Below are 23,508 nucleotides of genomic sequence, written 5' to 3'. Positions count from 1 at the left end.
CCGATAGCGCCAGTCTCAGAGGAAAAACATTTCCAACTTGGATTCTTAGCAGTTGACCCTCTTCTTCCTCAGGCAGGACGCTCACATTGACATCTAGACTTGAGTCCACTGATTGCAAACTCGTAAAAAAAGGAACTAAATTATGAAGAGAACAGCACTTCTTTAGCGCTGTCAAGGTGTCCCTTACCAAGGCACTTGATTCCCTAAAAACTTGGTCACCCTTACACATACTAATCAGCCTAAAAGAGACTGAGAAAGACCTGCGACAAAAGTCCTGTGCGTGTGTTGCTTTGCGGCTTCCTTCAGGCCACAAAAACCTCAATGATAAACACACTTTACGCCACCATCTTTGCAAACGCATAATTTTATACAGCTCTTGTATTGGATCTTGTTGCGCACCTAATGTTGTGAATCAACCTGAGGCACGTGTATTTGTGGTATGAGTTTGTGTTTAATCAAACAAACATGAAGGGGCTGATATAGCTTGTTCTTTTCTTGTCACAAATATGATCATTTCAGTGTACAACAAATATGTAAAGACATATGATCACTTACGTGCATCCACCTGGCTCCTGACAGGATCCATGTTCGTTGCTGCAGCCTTGCCGGCATATCGCTAAATGAGAGCATTTTGTTTAAGCATCAACTTAAGACACACTTTTATGCTGAAGTACTGTCAGCACAAATACACTTAAGTACTATTATTATGAGAGGATTCATATGTCACATCTAAGTGGTGTATTTGGTCATGCTGATGACATCTGAAAATAATAAGTTGAAAAGGTGACGTAGGGCTGGGCAATATGGACCAAAACTGATATCACGGTATAGTGGCGATGAACGGTATATACCGGTATTTTAAAGAAAAAGTGTTTACCTTAAACTAAACATCAAATTACTGTAACTACCAGTGTTTTGAAAAATACTTTAAAAAAACAAGTATATATTTATAAATACTTGTTATTTATCCAAAAAAGATATGTAATTACTAGGGAAAATAATTAATGCTTAATTAAAAATAACTACACTGTAGGTAAAATCACCAAAAATGATTCCTGGAAGCGGCCACCGCTGCTGCTCACTGCTACCCTCACCTACCAGGGGGTGAACAAGGGAATGGGTCAAATGCAGAGGACACTTTTTACCACCCTAGTGTGTGTGTGTGTGACAATCATTGGTACTTAAACATTAACTTTAGTGCAGTTGAAAAAAATGTATTAGAGCAGTGTGTGTGTGCTTTCAAAAGGCGATGTCTGTGTGACGTCAGTGATGCTTTCATCTGAATAGCTTTTGTTAGCTTTAGCAGTTAGCAGCGACAGTTTGTCGTATTTCACAGCTGCTTTGTTGAATCTTTCCACCGGCTTGTGTTACCTCTGGTTAATAAAGAAGAGCCGGCAGCCACCAGAGCTATGGTGCGTTGGCTATGCGCGAAGGCGAATGTGGTAGGGGGTTGTGTCGGCAATACGCGGTAGAGACTCCGGACGCGCGCTAGACCTTTCCTACGCTGTGGACCCTTTTTCAGCAGTGGTGCCCGCCGGGCCCCCCCAGAATATTAACGGACACAATGATGTTGAAAAATACGGCGTGAGGAAGTTCACAAATCGCCGTTAAGAAATGTATTTATGTTGCTAACTGACAGACAAATTAGACCTTGTGAAAACCACCTATTTGAAGAAGGTAATATTGGCAATGCTACAGTGGGAGCGTTATTTAACATCCAAATCGACGTTCCCAAACTTAAAGTTGTATTTTTTTACGTAGCTGCGTAATTCAATAGACCCCACTATCAAGTTACGCAACTGATTGCTCTTTTGATGAAGAGGCTAAATTTGACAGAACACCGTAACCAAGGCACATCAAAAAAGATACAAGTATGGCGGTTTAGTCTCAAATGGATACCCGTATAGTGTTGAATGGATATCTCTTTCTAAAAATATAACGTACCAGTATATTGCCCAGCCCTAAGGTGAAGTATTCATATACACAAAATCATCCATTCAGCAGCAATGACCAAGCACCAATGTATCAGCATTAATCACATACAGCAGTCTGCAGTTTCATAGGAAGAATTCAGACCTTCTCAAGCTTCAACACATTTTATAGTCAAAACGGTCATTTGAGGGCATCTCACCTGTGTTGCATTCTGGTCCAGACCAGCCTTCTAGGCAGGTCTTGTTCCCATTGTAGTCACACGTGTAATGCCCAAAGAATTCATCCCTTGGCCGACAGAACTTGTTGCAGCCAAAGCCATAGTAGTGCTCGTCACAGCTGACCCGGATCTGGTACTCAAACTGGGCCACAGGGCCGTTGTGAGTCAGCTTCTGCCAGCGCGGGCTTGGGTTGATCATGCCTGAGTGTGAGGATTTCTCTATCAGCTTCCCGTCTGCACCTTGAACACGAACACAAATGACCTCATAAGCACTGGATGCAAGATTGTTGTTGCGAGGATCCAAAGTGTAAGTGAGAAGGGGACAGTGTGCTGGAATGCTCCATGCACCTTTAAAGCACACATGATCATGCAATGTCAAACCAAAAGAAAGGCCTGAGCACAAATCGCACATGATAGCTGATTATATGTAATCAAAGCAAAAATGTGCACTGGCGAGGAAAAGCAAGCGAAAAAGAGAAGGCAGCTTTTAATGAGCAGTTTTAACTGCCTTTTCCTCCTGACACTCTTCCTTACCAACTATCGAGAACTCAGGTTTGAAGTTTGATGCTGCCCTTTGCGTCTGCTTGGGCCAGGACAGAACCACAGTCGCCATAAATTATAGTGTGAAGACACAAACGCCACTTTCAGTGCTGGGGCCAGTGTGCATCAGCATTTTTTACCCCGGCTCTTATACAGTGTCAAGTTAAGCTTTTTTTGAATGTCTGACTATGTTGTTGACAACACTTTCACCGATACCACGCACACGTACACGCACACTTTTTGTTCAAACACGGGGAGAGGGTCACGGCTCTATCAAGAGGACAAGGACTAACCTGGGCCACTGGACCTTGCTCCAAACACACACACAGATAAATAAAGTTTTCTGAATCTGAAACACTAAACTAGCGCTATACACAGAGGCTACACTGTACACCACATACAGGACTCACACACGCATGCAATTCTTGTGAATCTTTCACCTGGGGGAGAATGAAAAAATGTGTCTCGGCCGTTATTTACTGTGCTCACACGAGTGGTGGGTGCTGACCGGAGGGTTAGTCGCTCCTCTGTGTAGTATGATGCAATACAAATGAACAGGAGGGGAGAGTTTGGCTCACTGTCATTTATTTACCATGCTTGGGCGGGGTGCAAAGAGAGGTGGTTACTGGAATCACAGGGACCGGTAATATTTCACAGCGCCCTGAAATCTAGCGTCTCAGCTATGTGGCACTTCTTTAGTGTGCAGCAACCTGCAGTGTTGAGGGTGGCACATCCCTGCTAAGTGTTGCCTTGCTCGAGACTGAGCGCAAAGTACACAAACTTTAGAGAAGTCACACTCCAGCAAAAGAAATGACTGCATTCAGAAGATATTAGCTACATACTTCAGTGACGTCTATTTAAAGCTCTTTTGAAGTAGCAAAATGAGACAAACACACTTTCGAGGCTCAATGTAAGAAAATAACGGGGGCTTCATCAACATTGAGCGCAAGTTCGAGGGGGCTCTTCACACCAGAGCCCTAATAGATCTCTATGAAGCGCCAAATATGGCAGAAAAGAACGAAACCTTGTTGACCCTATGTACAAACAAGTATAGCCTCAAAGTCTGCTTCTGTCAACAAGCATGCCATTGCCAACCATCAGGAATAGTAAGATCAGATCATGGCACTAGAGGCCTACCTTGGCACGGGTAATATAGATCAACAAACCGGCCCCCACTTTTGTGCATGCACAGTGGTTGTGGGAGCGGGCCAGGAACGCTTCACGCCCCAGTGACAGTGAGACTGCATGACCCCTACCCTGGCGGGCAGCACCTGCCATCACTCATCGGGGCAGAATGAAAACATTTTCACTTCATGTGATGGACGCCGCCTGCACACTTCCTACTGAGCCCCCCCCCCCCCCCCCCCCCCCTTTTACTTTACACACACGCACGCATGCCTCCCCTTCTCTTCAACCCTCATTCCCTGGTCTCCTGCTACCTACCCCTCCTTACAGCCACCTGACTACAAGTTATTTTTTTAAGGCGTGCACTCGCCCAGGAGACTTTGCGGAAAGAGAGTAGATAGGGGGCTCAGGAAAAATGAACTTCCTTTTCTGACCTTGCAGACGCTGTTGTGAAAGACAGACAAAGAAGGAAAGGGAGGGCAGGGAAATGGGGTGCAATATCTTTCACTCACCGCTGGTTTCATTGTTGAAGTCCAAAGCTTCCACTATCAAAGTGTAGGATCTCTGAAGAAGACATGACAAAAATAGATTGTTAAAACATTTTAAAACATCTGTATGTACCTGTTATAATGCAGCTTTGATTTGTTTATTAGAAATAGCAAATGATCACACATGAAACTCATCCTAATCGCATCTTATAGAAGATCCATCTCGCAAATAAACAAACACTCTGTAAAAGGTAACCGACAACAACAGTTTTGTTGATCTGATTAAAGGAAGGATAAGCTAGCTTTTTTTTTTTTTTTTAAAAAGGGGTTAGAGATATGGGAGGAAAGATGAGCAAACAATCCCCGCAGGAGGAGCATCTACAGCACCACCCCTGCGACCTAGCCGGATGACACGGCACTGACTCCTGAGTAATGACTTCAACAAGTCATAATAAAACAAAAAGTACACAAAGAGGGATAACGTAGGCAGCCACGCCAAAAATATGTCTTCATCTCAGCCACAAAAACCTTGCTCGCTTTTGAAAACTGTTTCCCCCCCCCAAATAAAGTTTTCCACATGTTTACAAAATGTGGCCAGAGACGTCAGCGGATTACTTCCAAAGTTCTGAGAAAGCAGATCAGTTTTGCAGTCAGAGAGATTTGCAATTTCATGCTCATTTAAAACAACACTACAAAGGCTGTGAACCATCCACACTTGACAATTCAGCGTCACAAATTAACAGGAAGGACAAAATAATAAAAATATAAAGAACTATAAAAGTTTGGGGGGAAAAGGATAGGAGAAACCGAGAGAACGCTGCATTCTAGCATGGTTGTCTGCACTCATAACACACAATGACTGATTCAGGGTCAGTAGCACTCACGCCAATATCAGCTTACACATTCATGCCGCCCTGCACCCAAGTCACAAGGGAGCAGACAACATGCCTGCGAGTGCACACGACAAAATGCCATCCACTTCCAGTGGTCACACATCCACGTGCTCAATTGTCACACTTTCACCCCAGCAACTCTTCTTGGAGGCGCTCGTCGTAGTTAAAATGACCTCATGGCCAACACACCTGCTCAGAGGAAAACCCCTGATGGCTCTCAACTGAGGGAGAGTGGCAATGAGTAACAACTCTGCACCTATTTTTCAACTGTGCCCTGTTTTGTCAGCCATTAAACTTTCCATCTCTCCAGCAGACATTTGTCTCATCATGTGCCAGCGTCTCCCTGCAATCAGAGCGCCTATTATTTGAAACGCAGCACTCATCATCAGCATGCATGGTAGACTCTGACTCACAACTTGGCTGCAAGCGCAACACACACACAACGGTGGAAATCCAGGACCTAATCAGCAAATATCACCGCCCAACGCACAGCTACATTAATAGGAACATGGGTCCACTACAACACCACTCCAACATTTAACAATTTTATTACTTTGGTGTTCCCCTCATGTGTTCTCGATTACACACTCCAGCCTGTTGGACTACAACAACTTTTTTTAAATCAGGGGAGACATCCTGCCTTCTTCTAAGTCAATAATAAATTAGATAAAACATCAGTAGGAAATATGTTTTGGGGTAAAATTAAAGTGTGTTTTTCCAGAGACTCAATTTCGAAATTCCAGTTTCCATATCAGTCAGTATGTGTCCAAGCACTAAATTATTCCGATTTCTCAAATATTTTGGGTCTAAATAAGTCCACTAGAACCCATGGAAACACCTTAATCTGATTGTGTTCGATTTTTGAAAAGTCTGACTAACACACCTGGATTATGCCATTGGAAACCAAATCTCTTGAGTGGGTGTGTGCGGCCAGAGAGGACCCTTCATATGGCGCATGCAAGAGTCTCAACAGGCGGGATATAACCCCAAAGCAGATACCATTCAATAAAAGCATAGCAACAACTGTAATGAAGAGAAAATTATTTGCTTCACAAATTGAAAAACCGGAACATTTGGAAGGGCATTGATGGTAGAAAGAAAGAAACAGATTTATTTAAGAAAGTAGCCAAGGAAATGTAATATGCAGGGTTAATTTGGACTCCTGTACAAAATACAAATGAGATGAAAGATAAAGTATGTATATTAAAGGTGAATAATAAAGCGCACACAAACATCTTCACGCTGCTTGTGTGCACTCCAAACTTTTCGCACAACTGCCTAGAGAGTCCAGGACAACAGTAACCGTCATCTGGTCTTCACAGAGCTTTTTGATGAAACTCTTTGAGACATTGAAAAGTTTAGTTTCCATGATTCTGAGTCCGAAAATTCCTTTGAAAAATCTCTTCCGCCAGTCTTCTTTTGCTTTGGACCTGCATCTGCCCGGATACATTCCTGGTAGTAACGTCATGTTCGTAACGCAATCCAAGATCATCTTTTGATGCTGTCTGCTATTTAACGTCAGCAGCCAATAGAGACATAATATTTGTAATATGTGCCAATATTACAGCGGATATCACATACAACAAGTTGTAAGGATCCGGAAATGGTTAGTGTGACATCATAGGTCAACCGGAAAAGCATTGAAATAAGCACCCCGAGTGTACGGCACGCCAATGACGTATAAACAATATTCGCTTTAAGAGAGTGCATGGACACTTGGACTTTAAACGTATGTGTGAAAATACAAAAAAAAAACACAAAAAAAATACTATTTGAGAAATCAGACTAAGTTAATGTATGGAAATGTAGTGAGTGTTGTGCAGAGTGCAATAATAAAGCCATATTCTAAAAGTCTCAGGGTTTCCCCCAGATTGTTAACATAAATGCAGCAGTGGGGGCATGGCTCAGGGTGTGGTCAATGTGACATAATTTGCATAACGATGATGAATTTTTGTTAAAAAGGTTAACCAATGTTATACATACATTTAAAAACAAATTTGTGTTGTTAATTAGTATAAAAATGTATTTCAGCGCTTAGTCCGCATTGCTGGCAGTTAGTCTGACCCATTTCAAGTGACGGTTAGACTGCGCCAGGGCTGCCCTTTGTAACAAATTCTGTTTACAACTTTATGGACAGAATTGATAGGCATAGTCAGGGTATTGAGGGAATCCGGTTTGGTGGCTGCAGGATTAGGTCTCTTCTTATGGTTCACAAATAAAAAGGGAAAAGTGGATCATGAGAGAGAAAAGCGGATCGGTGCGGGGTCTGCAATGATGCGAACAAGATCACTGAAATGAGTTTCCTCTGTCGGGTGGCGGGCATCTCCCTTAAAGATAAGGTGAGAAACTAAGGAGCTTAAAATGAAGCCACCTCTCCTCCACATCAAGAGTAGCCAGATGGGGTGGTTCGGGTATCTGGTCAGAATGCCCCCCGAACGCCTTCTTGGGGAGGTGTTTAGGGTGTGTCCGACTAGTAGGAGACCCTGGGGAAGACCAAGGACACGGTGGAGAGACCATGTTTCCCAGCTGGTCTGGGAACGCCTCGAGATCCACCGTGAAGAGGTAGACATTGTAGCAGAGGAGAGGGAAGTCTGGGCTTCTCAGCTTAGGCTGCTGCCCCAGCAACCAGACTCCAAATAATTAGAAGATGACGGATTTATTTCTTATATTGTTCTGCTCTATTTTTCCCATTGTTGCTTATTGTAGAATGTACTTTGTTGAGAATATTTCAAGTTTCTAGATATGTCTCTAATCCTTTGAGTGACTTTTATTTAATATTAGAAATAACTAGCAAAAAACTTGGTACATTTTTCTGGTGTTATCCGAGACTGTGCTCATATTTAGAGACTCTTTACTTCTATCACTAAATGTCTGCAACCAACAGTGAGCCTGACGTCACACTTGCTTGGCGCTACTGTTTAAACTGCATTTTCTCTCCTTAAAAGCCACCACGATGCTCTTAATTTTTGCATATTGTGTAGATTGCTGTGTATCGTGGATATAAAAAAAGTACGTCCACATACCAGAAAGGCTGCCTGCCCTCCAGACAATCCCATGCTTATTGCTTACGTCACCTGGAGAAACTGATCGGGGAGGCCGGTTCTACAATCGGAGTGAAACTGGACTCACTGGTGACGGTGGCAGAGAAGAGGACTGTGGACAAACTAGTGAGCATCCTGGATGATGCCAGTCACCCTCTACATACAGTTATCAGTAGCCAGAGGAGTCTGTTCAGTGCTAGACTGCTTCATCCCAAGTGCAAGACTAAGTTGTACAATCTCATTAGATTGTACAACTCCTCTCTGGGGAGAGGGGCAGGGAATACTAGGAGGATGGGGGATGCAAAACAATAACAGTGCAATACTTTTAATAACATGGTCACTACTGCCTTGTTTCTCTTGTTATATTCTTATTTTACTGATATATGTTTATTCCCATTGTTGCTTTTTATTTTTATTCTTATTGTAATATTTTTCTATTTTGTTTCCATTTAAACCCCCATTATTTACTTTTGACTTTTTAAATTGATCTCAACTCTGTACACTGCTGCTGGAATTTTAATTTTCCTGAAGGAATCAATAAAGTACTACCTATCTATCTATCTATCTATCCATCCATCTATCATCACAACATCCAGATTCAGTAGTGCGGTTTTGGTTATAGAAATATATATATCTTTTGAGGTCGCAGGAGTGCTGGAGCCTATCCCAGTTGCATTCGGGCAGAAAGCGATGTACACTCTGGACAAATCACCACCTCATCGCAGGGCAAACACAAATAGAAAACATTCAAACACTAGTACCAATATTTGTTATAAATGATTCATTAAATATACTACTTGAATTTGTTCTCACATAAAATCCTTAATTTAATTTTAGCCTCAATCAATTACATGTAGGGGAAAGCCTGAGTCTATACCATGATTCCTCATAGCAGACATGTTCTTCTTTCAACCACAAACTCGACAGACTGTGTCAACAATGCCTCCGCTGGCTGCAGCCAAGTAGTGCACATTTGCCCTAAAGGGGAACTGCACTTTTTTGAAATACTGCCCTGTTGTTCACAACCATTATAAAAGATATGACGGATGTATTTTTTTTAATGCATTGTAACTCGTAAATAAACGTAAATAAAAGTCTGCTTACACCGGAGTTATTTGGAGGTTCTTTATCCACCTATTCCAGCCAACTTTAATGATCCACAAGGGAAATTGTTCAAATAAACCCGATAAAAAAACATCCAAAAAGTACCAACTTTAACAACATTTACATTTTGTGACTTGAACATTAAAGTATTAGTGATATTGTTATTGGTGAGAACGACACGAAAATAAGTTTAGTTCCACCCCCTTTTTCTTTGCGAGGATTATGAGTCATCTAAAACAGGAATATTTCAACATTTTAACAGTCAGTATCCCAATGACAGCAGACATTGCACAGTAAGTGATATAAGTGATAATTTATTATAAACTCCGTTTCCATATGAGTTGGGAAATTGTGTTAAATGTATATATAAACGGAATACAATGATTTGCAAATCCTTTTCAACCCATATTCAATTGAATGCACTACAAAGACAAGATATTTGATGTTCAAACTCATAAACTTAATTTTTTTCTGCAAATAATAATTAACTTAGAATTTCATGGCTCCAACACGTGCCAAAGTAGTTGGGAAAGGGCATGTTCACCACTGTGTTACATCACATTTTCTTTTAACAACACTCAATAAACGTTTGGGAACTGATGAAAGTAATTGTTGAAGCTTTGAAAGTGGAATTATTTCCCATTCTTGTTTTATGCAGAGCTTTAGTCGTTCAACAGTCCGGGGTCTCCGCTGTCATATTTTACGCTTCATAATGTGCCACGCATTTTCGACTAGAGACATGTCTGGACTGCAGACGGGCCAGGAAAGTACCCACACTCTTTTAATATGAAGCCACGCTGTTGTAACACGTGGCTTGGCATTGTTTTGCTGAAATAAGCAGGGGCGTCCATGATAATGCTGCTTGGATGACAACATATGTTGCTCCAAAACCTGTATGGACCATTCAGCATTATGGTGCCTTCACAGATGTGTAAGTTACCCATGCCTTTGGCACTAATACACCCCCATACCATCACAGATGCTGGCTTTTGAACTTTGCGCCTATAACAATCTGGATGGGTATTCTCCTCTTTGTTACGGAGGACACCACGTCCACAGTTCCCAAATATAATTTGGAATGTGGACTCGTCAGACCACAGAACACTTTACCACTTTGTATCAGTCCATCTTAGATGAGTTCGGGCCCAGCGAAGCCGGCGGCGTTCCTGGGTGTTGTTGATAGATGGCTTTCGCTATGCACACTAGAGTTTTAACTTGCACTTACAGATGTAGCGACCAACTGTAGTTACTGACAGTGGTTTTATGAAGTGTTCCTGAGCCCATGTGGTGATATCCTTTACACACTGATGTCGGTTTTTGATGCAGTACCGCCGAGGGCTCAAAAGGTCTGTAATATCATCTCTTACGTGCAGTGATTTCTCCAGATTCACTGAACCTTTTGATGATTTTACGGACCGTTGATGGTAATATCTATAAATTCTTCGCAATAGCTCATTGACAAATGTTCTAAACTGTTCGCCCTTTGCTTACAAATTGGTCACCCTCGCCCCATCCTTGTTTGTGAATTACTTAGCATTTCACGGAAGCTGCTTTTATACCCAATCATGGCACCCACCTGTTCCCAATTAGCCTGCACACCTGTGGGATGTTCCAAATAAGTGTTTAATGAGCATTCCAGTATTTATTGCCACCTTTCCCAACTTCTTTGTCAAGTGTTGCTGGCATCAAATTCTAAAGTTAATGATTATTTGCAACAAAAAAAAGAATGTATCAGTTTTAACTTCAAATATGTTGTCTTTGTAGCATATTCAACTGGATATGGGTTGAAAATGATTAGCAAATCATTGTATTCCGTTTATATTTACATCTAACACAATTTCCCAACTCATATAGAAACGGGGTTTGTACATTTGTTGGCTCTCTTGAAATTTGCAGCGAGTAGAAATCAGTGATATGGTGGGACATTGTGGTGTATTTTTTATATTAAAGCTCAACAAATGCTTAAAATGTGTAACATTTTTAAATATTAAATGTTATTATAAATGTGCCCATTACTACATTACATATTTACTTACATCATGCAAATAAAACCTTCATGGAGGTGCTTGGATTTTTTTAAGGGCTATATAGGCAGAATAGAGTGACTCCAACAGGCTCCAATGAAAGCAGACATTTGATCACATTCATTTAATATTTACAATGCATTAAAAAAAACAAAGGAAAAACATGGTGAATGAAAGGCAAAATTCCAGAAAAAGTGCAGTTCCCCTTCAAGATGTGATTAATGATGCACCAATTACCTGTATTAATTAATGATAAACCGCGAATAAACTCCAATCAATAGCTAGCCTAAATGCTGCTTAAATATGAATAAAATAAAAAATGTATTTCCCCATTTCAAACGTCGTACCCAATCTAAACTTGCATAAACACATTGTGAACACTGAATCTATAGGCTGCACACTCTTAGAACAAAATATTTGTGAAGACCCTTGTAAATGAACCTGTGTGACGTCACAAACTGGTGCGGTAGACCTTTTTAAATTAAAACAGAAGAACATGAACATATACTGTATCAACACTCAATATTATGAATCTTAAAAAGACATGTTAAGTATTCTTAACATGTAATGACATGAATGTTTAACATGTCAATACATGTTAAGTCTAACATGTAATGACATGAGGAGTTAACATGTTAAGTCTTAAGAGCCATATTCTTCTTCTGCCGAGTATATCATCGGTCCTAAAAAAAAAAAAACTGTTTAATGTATTAGTACTTTTTAAGCACATTCAACAACATTGTGATAATGATAACATGAGAATATTTGCCCACAATAACCGTGTCTAGGGGTAGAAGGATATGAACATTTCATATAATGGTTATTGTGACCAAAATTATCACAGTTACACAGTCACCGTATCAATGAAAGTGCTAAAAAAGTACTTATCTGAAATCTGTCAAAAGGTTGTTGTTCTTATTTTTTCAAATAACTAAAATGGACACTGTAAGAAAACCCATGATTTTGAATGTTTTGTTTTTATTATGCTTCGCTGATACTGTTTTAGTCTTAGAATTGTATCTGTTTTATTGGCTTAGCGTTCATTGTTTTGAATATTAGTTTGTACTGTAGCACTTTAAAATGTATTGAAATGAAAAGTGCGTAACAAAAACAAATTATTATTAGGGCTGTCAAACAATTAAACATTTAATCGCGATTAATCCCATTGTTAATAGTTATCATTAATATCATTATCATAATTAAGTGTACAGACAGATAATTTTTAGGGGAGAGGGGCTATCCCAGCTGTAATCTGTGATATTTATACTTGAATAAATGCTTCTTATATTCTGTACATTACAATTTGTACAACTTAATGGTCTTTATATTGCGGCATAACAATATTTTAACCTCTATTAATGAATCAAATGTAATATTGAGCTTGCTAATCATTCTGTAATTGAGGACTCAACCAGAACATGTTATAAAAGAATGTACACAATATTTTAGCCAGCCAGCCTTTCTCTCATTAAAAGCCGCCAGTGTCAGGTGTGAAGATCGCTGTCCGCAGGTACATGTCAAATATAGTAAAGTACGTCCACAGCGCGGACAGTCTACCTACAACCATGTGCATATAGCTTACGTCATCACAACATCGGTTGGGGGAGCACTGTTCCGGTGATCAAAGTAAGTATTATTTCCGCCAAATTTTCGGTGCATCATTAGTCTATAGGGCGCAAATAATAAACTATATATAGCCATTCATACTGTAACTACCTGCTGGTGTTAATGTGTATGTTAGTGTGTTATGACGGTAATTTTTCCCATGGTCTGTGAACACACCGTGTCAGCACAGAATGAACAAGCGTTGTGTCTTGAAGTAAAGCATGGAGGCAGACGTGTGTGCACGGAGGAAATACTTGTTGGAATTGATCCCATTATTATGAAATTAGCAATGAAAGCTAAAAACAAAGTCAGAGATTGTTAGTTTTCTCCTGGACACTCCAATACATTATATTACTTTATGTTGTTAGGTGTGGCAGCTAATATGAAGCCGTACATTAAGGAGAAACCCTAAATCTAGATAAACCGGATGTATAGCGTAACCAGTGTTTCCCCCAGAAAATGTGTTAGTTCAGATGGTGTCTCTCTAGGGAGAAGCGGCCCCTGCTTAACACTTATATTTTGAAGCCAAAAAGTCTGATTGTTTAGAGAAAAAGTGTCCTGACATGTTTTAATGTCGGATCGACTGTTGGCAATAAAAAAAAATTAAAAGGTGTCCTTTCGACAGCCTGCCGACCGGCCTTCATTTCTTTTGAGCTTTTATGTAATTTAACTTAGTAAAGCAGTCACAATAACAATCTAAATGTTATGTTATCACTGCACCTTATCCGTGATCTGAACACGGAAGTGAAGCACCCACCTGCAGGCCTTTGCTGCAGGGATGTGACTCTTCTCAAAGTGAAAAATAGTATTTTCTTGTCGGGAGAACAACTTGCCTTGGCTTTATACCTGGTATTTCCATCAGGTAGACTTCTTTTGTCCATTTTTGCTCACTTGAGGCTCATCAGTAGCAAGTGAGCTGCAGCCAATTTCCCCCGCTACGGCACGGCCCGAGTATCAAAGAGGAAGTGTTCGCAATAATTACCCGATAAAAAAATATGTGTGCAATTATTGAAATTTATAGTTAACGCGTTATTATTGCGTTAACTTTGACAGCTCTAATTATTATTGTTTATTATTTCTGCCGGGTATTGTGTACGACTCTGTTCAGCTGTCTTTGAACGCACCGTAAACCACCTCAGCCTCTATTCCTCTGAGGAAAGATCACAAAGATAATAAGAGAACATAGCTTGTAGGTTCAATGTACACAATTGAATGTCTTAGTTGCTCGGATAGCAATGTGTTTATACAAGTTCAGATTGTAGCATGTTGTTTCTTAATGGGGAAAACGTTAGTCTCTTGTTTTCATGTCAGCATTTATAAGCAAGCGAGCTGGCACCAGTCAATTCGCGAGTTTATCGAAGTGCAGTTATCAACCTGGGTTTTTCGATCATTCGAGTTTAAATTGTATATAGTAACCATCGAGAGTTTTACCAGGGTTATCATTAATACTGTTTATAGTTACAGCCACCATAATATGAAATTTTTATAGCGTTACAATACATCACGAGATGTGAATCAATTTCTCTGAGTCGACTGAACTAGGTGAATTATTCCCAAAAATTTACAGAACCTAAGTAAAACCTAATTTCTGGTAAAACCTGGTAAAAAAACAACAACAACAAAAAACACACAACTGACTTAGTTGCACACAATTTTGTTTTTTTCCCGGATATTTGACCGTAAATTTTAGCCATGCTGTGCTATATTCAGAGACTTTAAATGTGCCTTTCCTCTCATTGTGATGATTTTTACACTGCCTGTGTTTACTGTGCACAAAAGTCCTACTTGCAGCTCGGTCTGATTTTGCGCCAGTGTCAATATGAATATGACCTTTTCAAAAAAGAGAAATTAAATTGACACACACAAAATGAGGATCCTCCACGTCCCATAAATATTACCATTGGTCACTACTGCAACATCGCAATTGACGTAACTGTGACTGATACAATAAGCAAAGGAAAACTCTTTAATATTCTACAGTTGATCTCAAACTGAGCTCTGAAACAAATCTTTTGATCTGATTTTGAAGGAACATCATGTTACTGAAGGACAACAATGGCCAAACCCAATTCCTCCCCCTAAGGGTATACCGACCTGCACCTAACACAGAAACTTCCCACTTTGGCTAAAAGATAAATACACCACTGAGGTGGGTTGTTGTCATGGTGCGCAACGTTTAATGTGTTCTTGGCAAATTCCTTTTCAAGGTCGATCTTCAACACACCCATCTCTTGCACGACTTAAAACTTGCCTGAACATGGAGGTGTGGGAGCTACGCCACTATGAATTTACACCACTTTCGCTCCACCACTTTTCTAAACTTTAAATACATTTTTCCTAAACAATGCACAAAAGATAGAGACAAATGAAACTCACAAAAAAAATGCTTGGGAATCACGTAAATGATGTAAGGCTTGGACACATATTGCTGCACCGTGGCGAAAATGTGAAACAAAACCATTTTTTAGAATCCATCAAAGAGTGCAGCCAAACAGATTAGATATGATGGCAACGGGTAGCTATATTAACTACAAAAGCACTCAGACCTCCAGCAGGCCCCATTTCCGTAGAGTAAAAAAACGATAGAAAAAAATCTTAAATGCAGGCGGTGATCTGGATCCCCTTTTACACTGTAATCACGTCTTCGTTACTCCATTTCAAATATTTCCTTGAAGTTTAATCAATATCCACCCAATAGTTTTTGAGCTATGTTGCTTGCAAAGATTAAACTCTTTTGCAGCATGTTTGGAAGCGACAGATACAAACAAACCCCAGCAAATCAAAGTGTAAATGAAATAGATAAATCTGTGCACGTTTGTTTGTATCTGTCTTTTCCAAACATGCTGCAAAATAGTTTAATCTTTGCATTGGTGTACACAGCTGGTTCTATAGCAGAATGAAATAAATGGAGTGAACCCTTTTATTAGTCATCCACACTAGAAATATATGTACCGTATTTTCAGACTATATGGCACACTCAAAAACCTTTAATTGTATCAAAAACTGACAGTGCGCCTTATAGCCTTGTGCAACTACTGTACGGATTAATTCTGGTTGTGCTTACCGACCTCGTCAATTTTATTTGACACATGGTGTAATAAGTATTACCAGTAAATGGCAGTCGCACATAGGAGAACCGTGTGGTATCAAGATGTTGCTAGCAGGCAAGTCAAAAACTTTGATGTTTCATTGCGAATATAGAACATTAAATCTGTCAAAATATTTTAGCACATCTTTGGTAAGATGGTCTGTAAAACAATCTGCGCAACATTTTGACCAAAGAACCACCATTACATGTTATGTAGACGACAAGCAAGTGTTTTAAATGTATATTTAAAAAAATCATTTGACCCCTTTAATGCGCCTTATAACGATGCACCCTATAATCCAAAAAATACAGTATATATTTATTACTAAATAATTAGTAAACAGGCAAACCCCAAAATACACGTGAAATCCTGGCAGAAGTAAAAAGCAGTTTTCATTACGGACCCACCAGCATAATCGAACACTAAGTCTCAAACTGTTATACGTGCACCACTAGTGGTACACGGCGCGCCATATAGTAGTACGCCAAATAATCACTTGATTAAAGTACAGATTATCCATCCATCTATTTTCTACAGCTTGTCCCTTTCGGGTTTGCGGGAAGGGTGGATGTGGGGGGCAGGGGGTGGCTGGAGCTTATCTCAGCTGCATTCGGGCTATATGCGGGGTACACCATTATATTCTCCTATATTCAAACATTGTTCTGTTCAAACTGTGTGTAATGTTACAGTGGCCGAAAATATTAAATGTACTTATTGGACAAAACATCTGCCTTGTTTTAAATGAACACTTGGGCCTGCTACGCTACTTTAGTTGAATGTTGGTCATTATGGTGGTACAAGTGTTTTCTGAAGTGGTACTTGGTGATAAAAGTTTGAGAACCACTGATCGAACACTTGTCATAGAAGTAAAAATGCATTCCCCTTTATATAGAATTGATCTTACTTCAAATTATCTGTGGCCAATTTAGTGATGTCTTAATTATCAACAAATAAATTACTTTTTGGCTTTTTCCTGTATTTGGACTTCCTAAACATGACTATATAATACAAGTGAAGCTATTTTTTCAAGTAGACAAAAAAAAAAGTTCAAATTCGTTTTTCAGATAGAATAATCAACTAACGTATTTTCCAGACTATAGAGCAAACTGGGATATAAGCTGCACCCACTAATTTTTAGAGGAATACATATTTTCCTTATATTAGAACACCAGACTATAAGTGGTTGTGAAATCACTTATAGGGCTGGGCGATATTGCCTTTTTTTTAATATCGCAATATTTAGGCCATATCGCGATATACGATACATATTAAGATATTTTGCCTTGGCCTTGAATGAACACTTGATGCATATAATCACTGCAGTATGATGATTATATGTGTCTACATTCAAACCTTTTTCTTCATACTGCATTCATATATGCTACTTTTAAACTTTCATGCAGAGAGGGAAATTACAACTAAGTCAATTGACCAAAAGTGTATTTATTAAACTTATTAAGCAATGGCACGAACATTCAAGTCATTTCCCACACATAAAGTGCAAGATTCTCAGAGACATTTTAAGTGTCAAATAAAAATGAGCTGCATAGTAGGAAATCAAATAGTATTTGTCCTTCACTATGTGGTATGTTACTAAGGTTATGAACTTCTCTTCATTCTCTAGCGAGTGACTTTTCAAATGATGCTACATATTAGCAGTAATGCTACTTTTTATAGCAACGCTTTTTCCCCCCAAGCTTGACAAAATACGGTTGTCTGTTCGACATATTCCCACCTGAAGCCGAACCACCGCCAGACGATGGAAACCCTGCTGTTTTTAATGGGAATTAAGTCTCCCTTCATTTGTTACCAGATCCGCACCTTCTTTCTCTCGTACGGCTACGTTAGCAGCTAACGTAGCCCAGTATGAAACCTCTCTGCTCTGCAAGGGCGGACACGTATGTGAGAACGTATACTCGAATATTACGATATAGTCATTTTCTATATCGCACAAAAACAAACCCGCGATATATCATATATATCGATATATCGTATATATCAATATATCGCCCAGCCCTACACAGAAGCATTTTCTATATGTTTACTTACATACCTTAGTTTTTCCTAAACGGTCACTGTAACACAGCAGTAAAACGGCTGATCAAACAAAACAGAAGTCATCAACCTGGAAACACTAGCTGTGGAAGCTAGCTTTCCAATCAACTAAACAGACTCAATAAGTCCACAGGGATGTTTTGGTCAATTAACAAAACTGAAATAATACAAAAAGAATGCCTCTGTAAGTTAATAATACAGAGTCTGACAAAAATAATCGTACACGTGTTAGCATAGTAGCTAATGCCATGTAAAACGCTATGGACAGGTAGAAGACCAAACGGCAAATGTACTTTGGTCTTCTACCTGAAAAAAAATCCAAACAGAAGAGCAATGAAGCCATTGCAGCACCTGCAGTAAGCAAACTCATCCACGAGGTGGCATCATAGCACATACAATAACACATGTATTTAGTGTATTTGCCTATTTTTTTTATAAAACATTTATTTTAGAGTTGGCTGTCAGCAAAGAAAAATCCATAAATTAGCCGCACCGTTTTACAGCGTTCAAAACCTAGGAAAAAAGTAGCGGCTTATTGTCCGGAATTTACAGTATTAACTATTATTAAACTTTGATTAACCATTCAATAAGTGTAATTAATATAAATTAATACAAATAATGAAATCCTGACCAAATGGAGTTACTGGAACTTGGAAAACGCTCATATACTTTCTGCACAGCTGCTCCAATGAGTGCACATGAGAGCGGTGGTATATGTGCTGTCCTCTGTGTGGCAGCAAACATTTTAAAATCTTTATTAATGACATGTTAAAAATGCAATTTTAATGTTGATGATGTACATTTATTAGAAAAAAATAAGGTTATCGCAAGGATATAAAAAGGTGTTTTGTCCGATATATTACTCGATCCCTAAAATCATTGATTTCCTGCCGACACACTGATGAGGGACAGACTCATTGGACCCCTAAAATGCTCACAGCGTACAGAGGCCTATGTCAGAGCCTCTGGAGTTCCTTTCTAGCCAACAATGACGAACAAAATTGATGACTGCAGCCCTAACTATTATTAGGATGGGCGATATGGTCTAAAATCTGCACCGCAATATACATTGCAGCCTCTGCTGTAACGATGTAATGTTATAGTACAAACCCTGTTTCCATTTGAGTTGGGAAATTGTGTTAGATGTAAATATAAACGAAATACAATGATTTGCAAATCATTTTCAACCCATATTCATTTGAATATGCAACAAAGACAACATTTTTGATGTTCAAACTAATAAAACTTTTTTTTTTTTTTGCAAATAATCACTAACTTTAGAATTTAATGCCAGCAACACGTGACAAAGAAGTTGGGAAAGGTGGCAATAAATACTGATAAAGTTGAAGAATGCTCATCAAACACCTATTTGGAACATCCCACAGGTATGCAGGTAAATTTGGAATAGGTGGGTGCCATGATTGGGTATAAAAACAGCTTCCCAAAAAGGATGGGGCGGGGTACACCCCTTTGTCCACTACTGCGTGAGCAAATAGTCAAACAGTTTAAGAACAATGTTTCTCAAAGTGTAATTGCAAGAAATTTAGGGATTTCAACATCTACGGTCCATAATATCATCAAAAGGTTCAGAGAATCTAGAGAAATCACTCCACGTAAGCGGCATGGCCGGAAACCAACATTGAATGACCGTGACCTTCGATCCCTTAGACGGCACTGTATCAAAAACCGACATCAACCTCTAAAAGGATATCACCACATGGGCTCAGGAACACTTCAGAAAACCACTGTCACTAAATACAGTTTGTCGCTACATCTTTAAGTGCAAGTTAAAACTCTACTATGCAAAGCGAAATCCATTTATCAACAACATTCAGAAACGCTGCCGGCTTCTCTGGGCCCGAGATCATCTAAGATGGACTGATGCAAAGTGGAAAAGTGTTTTGTGGTCTGACAAATCCACATTTCAAATTGTTTTTGGAAATATTCGACATCGTGTCATCCTGACCAAAGGGGAAGCGAACCATTCAGACTGTTATCGACGCAAAGGTCAAAAGCCAGCATCTGTGATGGTATGGGGGTGCATTAGTGCCCAAGGCATGGGTAACTTAAACATCTGTGAAGGCACCATTAATGCTGAAAGGTACATACAGGGTTTGGAACAACATATGCTTCCATCTAAGAGCCGTCTTTCTCATGGATGCCCTTGCTTATTTCAGCAAGACATTTCCAAGCCACATTCAGCACGTGTTACAACAGCGTGGCTTCGTAAAAAAAGAGTGTGGGTACTTTCCTGGCTCGCCAGACCTGTCTCCCATCGAAAATGTGTGGCGCATTATGAAGCGTAAAATACGACAACGGAGACCCTGGGACTGTTGAACGACTGAAGCTCTACATAAATGAAGAATGGGAAATAACTCCACTTTCAAAGCTTCAACAATTAGTTTCCTCAGTTCCCAAACGTTTATTGAGTAAAGAAAAGATGAAGTAACACAGTGGTGAACATGCCCTTTCCCAACTACTTTGGCACGTGTTGCAGCCATGAAATTCTAAGTAAATTATTATTTGCAAAAAAAAAAAAAGTTAATGAGTTTGAACATCAAATACCTTGTCTTTGTAGTGCATTCAAATAAATATGGGTTGAAAAGGATTTGCAAATCATTGTATTCCATTTATATTTACATCTAACACAATTTCCCAACTCATATGGAAACGGGGTTTGTAAAACTACTTTAAAACGTTTTACAAAGGCTCCCAATTAGGCTGCTATACAGTAACATATTGCTCCATTTCCGGTTGTATTACATTCTCAAAACTATTCATCTACTTGCTAATTTACTGTTAATATCCAGTTACTTTCTGTTGTAACATTGTTCTTCTGTTAAAATATGCTAAGCACTTGTTTTTCTGTTTGACTACTTTATTAGTTTTATATAATATTACAAATTTGGGTATCACAATACTAAGTTACAGGGGCAGCATTGGTTGTACCAATGCTGACACTGACAACTCAAATTTTCAAGATTGTTGAATGATTACATTTTTGATCATAATTAAAATCAGACAAAACCGCAGAGTGGTGGTGCAACAATACCAGTTACATATTCACATTAGCCTCTTAATTCCTTGTATTACATTAAGTAAAAGTCAAGAGTGCAAAATAACTAAACAATTAGGCAAAAACTATTGGCTCTAATTTATATCCTTTTGTTTGTGCTTTTAAATCCCTCTTGAGTGCAGGGAATTATATCCAGAGTTTGCAAACAATAAAAAAAATGAGGAGCGATTTTGAGATAAAAAATATTGATCTATTTACTGTAATAACTATATAGTGTTATTATTCATGGTTTTGTTACTGTCGATATTTGTATGGACCGTAACGGTTACACTCTAGCTTTAGCGTTAGCCTGGCTTCTTGTCTCCTCCTATGATGTGTAATGTAGCATGTTGAGCCCATCCTCATCCTCCAGAGATAATGATAAAATGTAAGATTTGCCACCATGAAAGTGAGGATGACTGATTTAGAAATGTCTTCCCATTGTGGAGGGACGTTTGCTGCGAGCTTGCAGCTAACGTCCATCATATCGCCCATCCAAATTGAAGTTGAAATATTCCCACAACGAGACATTTAGCTTAGTAATCTTATATTTTTCTTCCCAATTCGTGTTACTTTGTGGCACTTTACAGTGGCGGGACGACTCTCTAGTCCCTCTCTAGCCATAACAAAGATTGTGAATGACTGAAAAAAGGGGTCCTTCTGTTCAGTTAATTCCACTGTTAAATAAAAACACTCAGATGCTGAGAACGCACAAAGAAAGACATCTTTCTTCTGGTTTGAAGCGGGAGACAAACAAATGCAAGGCTCAACAATTCCGATTGGCGAACATGTCTATCACTCAAATGCTGGTACGGAAGAAAAAGAAAAACAACTTCAGCCCCTTGCAGTTATTTACCGCACTAAATAAAACCTCAAAGTCGATTCGATGTCGATTAATCATGCAGCCCAAGTCGATGGCATTAAAAGATCTAATGTATTTAATTTATACGGTGTATACTGTGCAACCCTTAATATATATTCAGTTCAGTTTCAGTTTCTTTTGAACATGCATAAAATAAAATTACCGTGTAGTGCATCAAATATTTCCAGTTTTTTACTTACAGCATGCCTGAAAAAGCGTAGGAAGAAGCAGAGCTCATTTAAGTCTTTCCTATTATAGCTGTTTTATTCTATTTATTTGTTTTCTGGAACAAAACAGTGACTAAATAAATAAACCATAAGTAAACTAACAAATATTAAATACATAAATATTGAAAATGGATGGATGGATAATCCTTTTTTATTTTTAAACAGTTCAACATGTCTATCATGATTCAGGGTTTTCCGCAGAGCGCTAACAGCCAATCAGCAGTGCGTATTCAGTGCGCATATAACAGTCAATCAGCAGTGCGTATTCAGAGCGCATTTAACAGCCAATCAGCAGTGCGTATTCAGATCAGTAACAGCCAATCAGTAGTGAGTATTCAGAGCACATGTAGTCAGTGCTCACGGCAGAGGCAGGCAGAGAGCAGAGACGGTGTTTGTTAGCAGAAAGGTGTTTAGCCGGTGAGCATTATGCAGCTGACTCTCCCCAAATTATAATAAACACCTCCTAGTCAACTAGTAGTAACATCATTATGAGCCCGTTGACATTCTAGAAGAATAAGCAGCGCTCGCAGTTCTTGAGGGGAAGGCTAATTGGCTTTTAGCGTAACGTTAGCTCATTTTGCGGTGTGTGCATGCGTACGTACAAGTGTGTGTGTGTTACTGACAGCAAAGCCTTGTCTGTCTGAGAGAAAGACAAGCATTATTGACCTACAGTTAACAAGTAAGTTTTTTCACTTTACCTTTTTCTGTGTTAAAGCAGCAAACTACATTATGTTAAATGAAGAGTTTCTGTCTGTGATAGTTGATATGATAATGTAACTGCATCATAAATCCTACATGAACTCCATGGTGTTCAGGGATGAATAATCTCTCCTATTGCTACTGTACTATTTTTTTCAGCTATAGTTACATTAATTATTAGTAATGTAGCAGCCTAGTTTTGAATGGCAGGGTCCTTGCTATCACATGTAGATAAAATTATAACATTTACATAATACAAATCAACTACAGGCTTCCCAAATGCTGTAATAAGTTAAGCATGATGAGTTGAGCATAGGTCAGCATGTTGCCCCACTTTTAACTCTTTTTTTCAAATGCTTATTGCAAACGCTTATTTACAGTAAGTCATTATTTTGTCTTAGTAAGTCAATAAGTACTAAATAACAAAGAACAAAGAAGAACAAAAAGTTTCTAAAAGTGAATCATATTAGTGCTTTGTTTGAATTCCTTGCTCAATCCATTCCATAATTGAATTCCACATACTGATATGTACGTGTATACAATTGTGTTTAA

General features: G+C 39.1%; 1 protein-coding gene across 2 annotated transcripts in view; it reads right to left on the bottom strand.

Annotated features, from left to right (window-relative positions):
* Window positions 1-23,508, bottom strand: part of jag1b (jagged canonical Notch ligand 1b) — a 77,127-nt gene that overhangs the window by 28,039 nt on the left and 25,580 nt on the right. The window contains exons 3-5 of one of the 2 annotated variants that reach the window (XM_061910580.1): window positions 4,327-4,378; window positions 2,132-2,389; window positions 556-616 (exon numbers count right to left, since the gene is read on the bottom strand). In XM_061910580.1, coding sequence (XP_061766564.1) covers window positions 556-616; window positions 2,132-2,389; window positions 4,327-4,378 — 371 coding nt within the window. The remainder of the gene's footprint in view (window positions 1-555; window positions 617-2,131; window positions 2,390-4,326; window positions 4,379-23,508) is intronic. The other variant, XM_061910581.1, reaches the window with a different exon arrangement.

Source organism: Nerophis ophidion, linkage group LG09, assembly GCF_033978795.1.
Source record: "Nerophis ophidion isolate RoL-2023_Sa linkage group LG09, RoL_Noph_v1.0, whole genome shotgun sequence".
NCBI lineage: Eukaryota > Metazoa > Chordata > Actinopteri > Syngnathiformes > Syngnathidae > Nerophis > Nerophis ophidion.
Note: the sequence above shows the minus strand (reverse complement) of the source record. Positions and strands in the feature narration are given on the sequence as shown.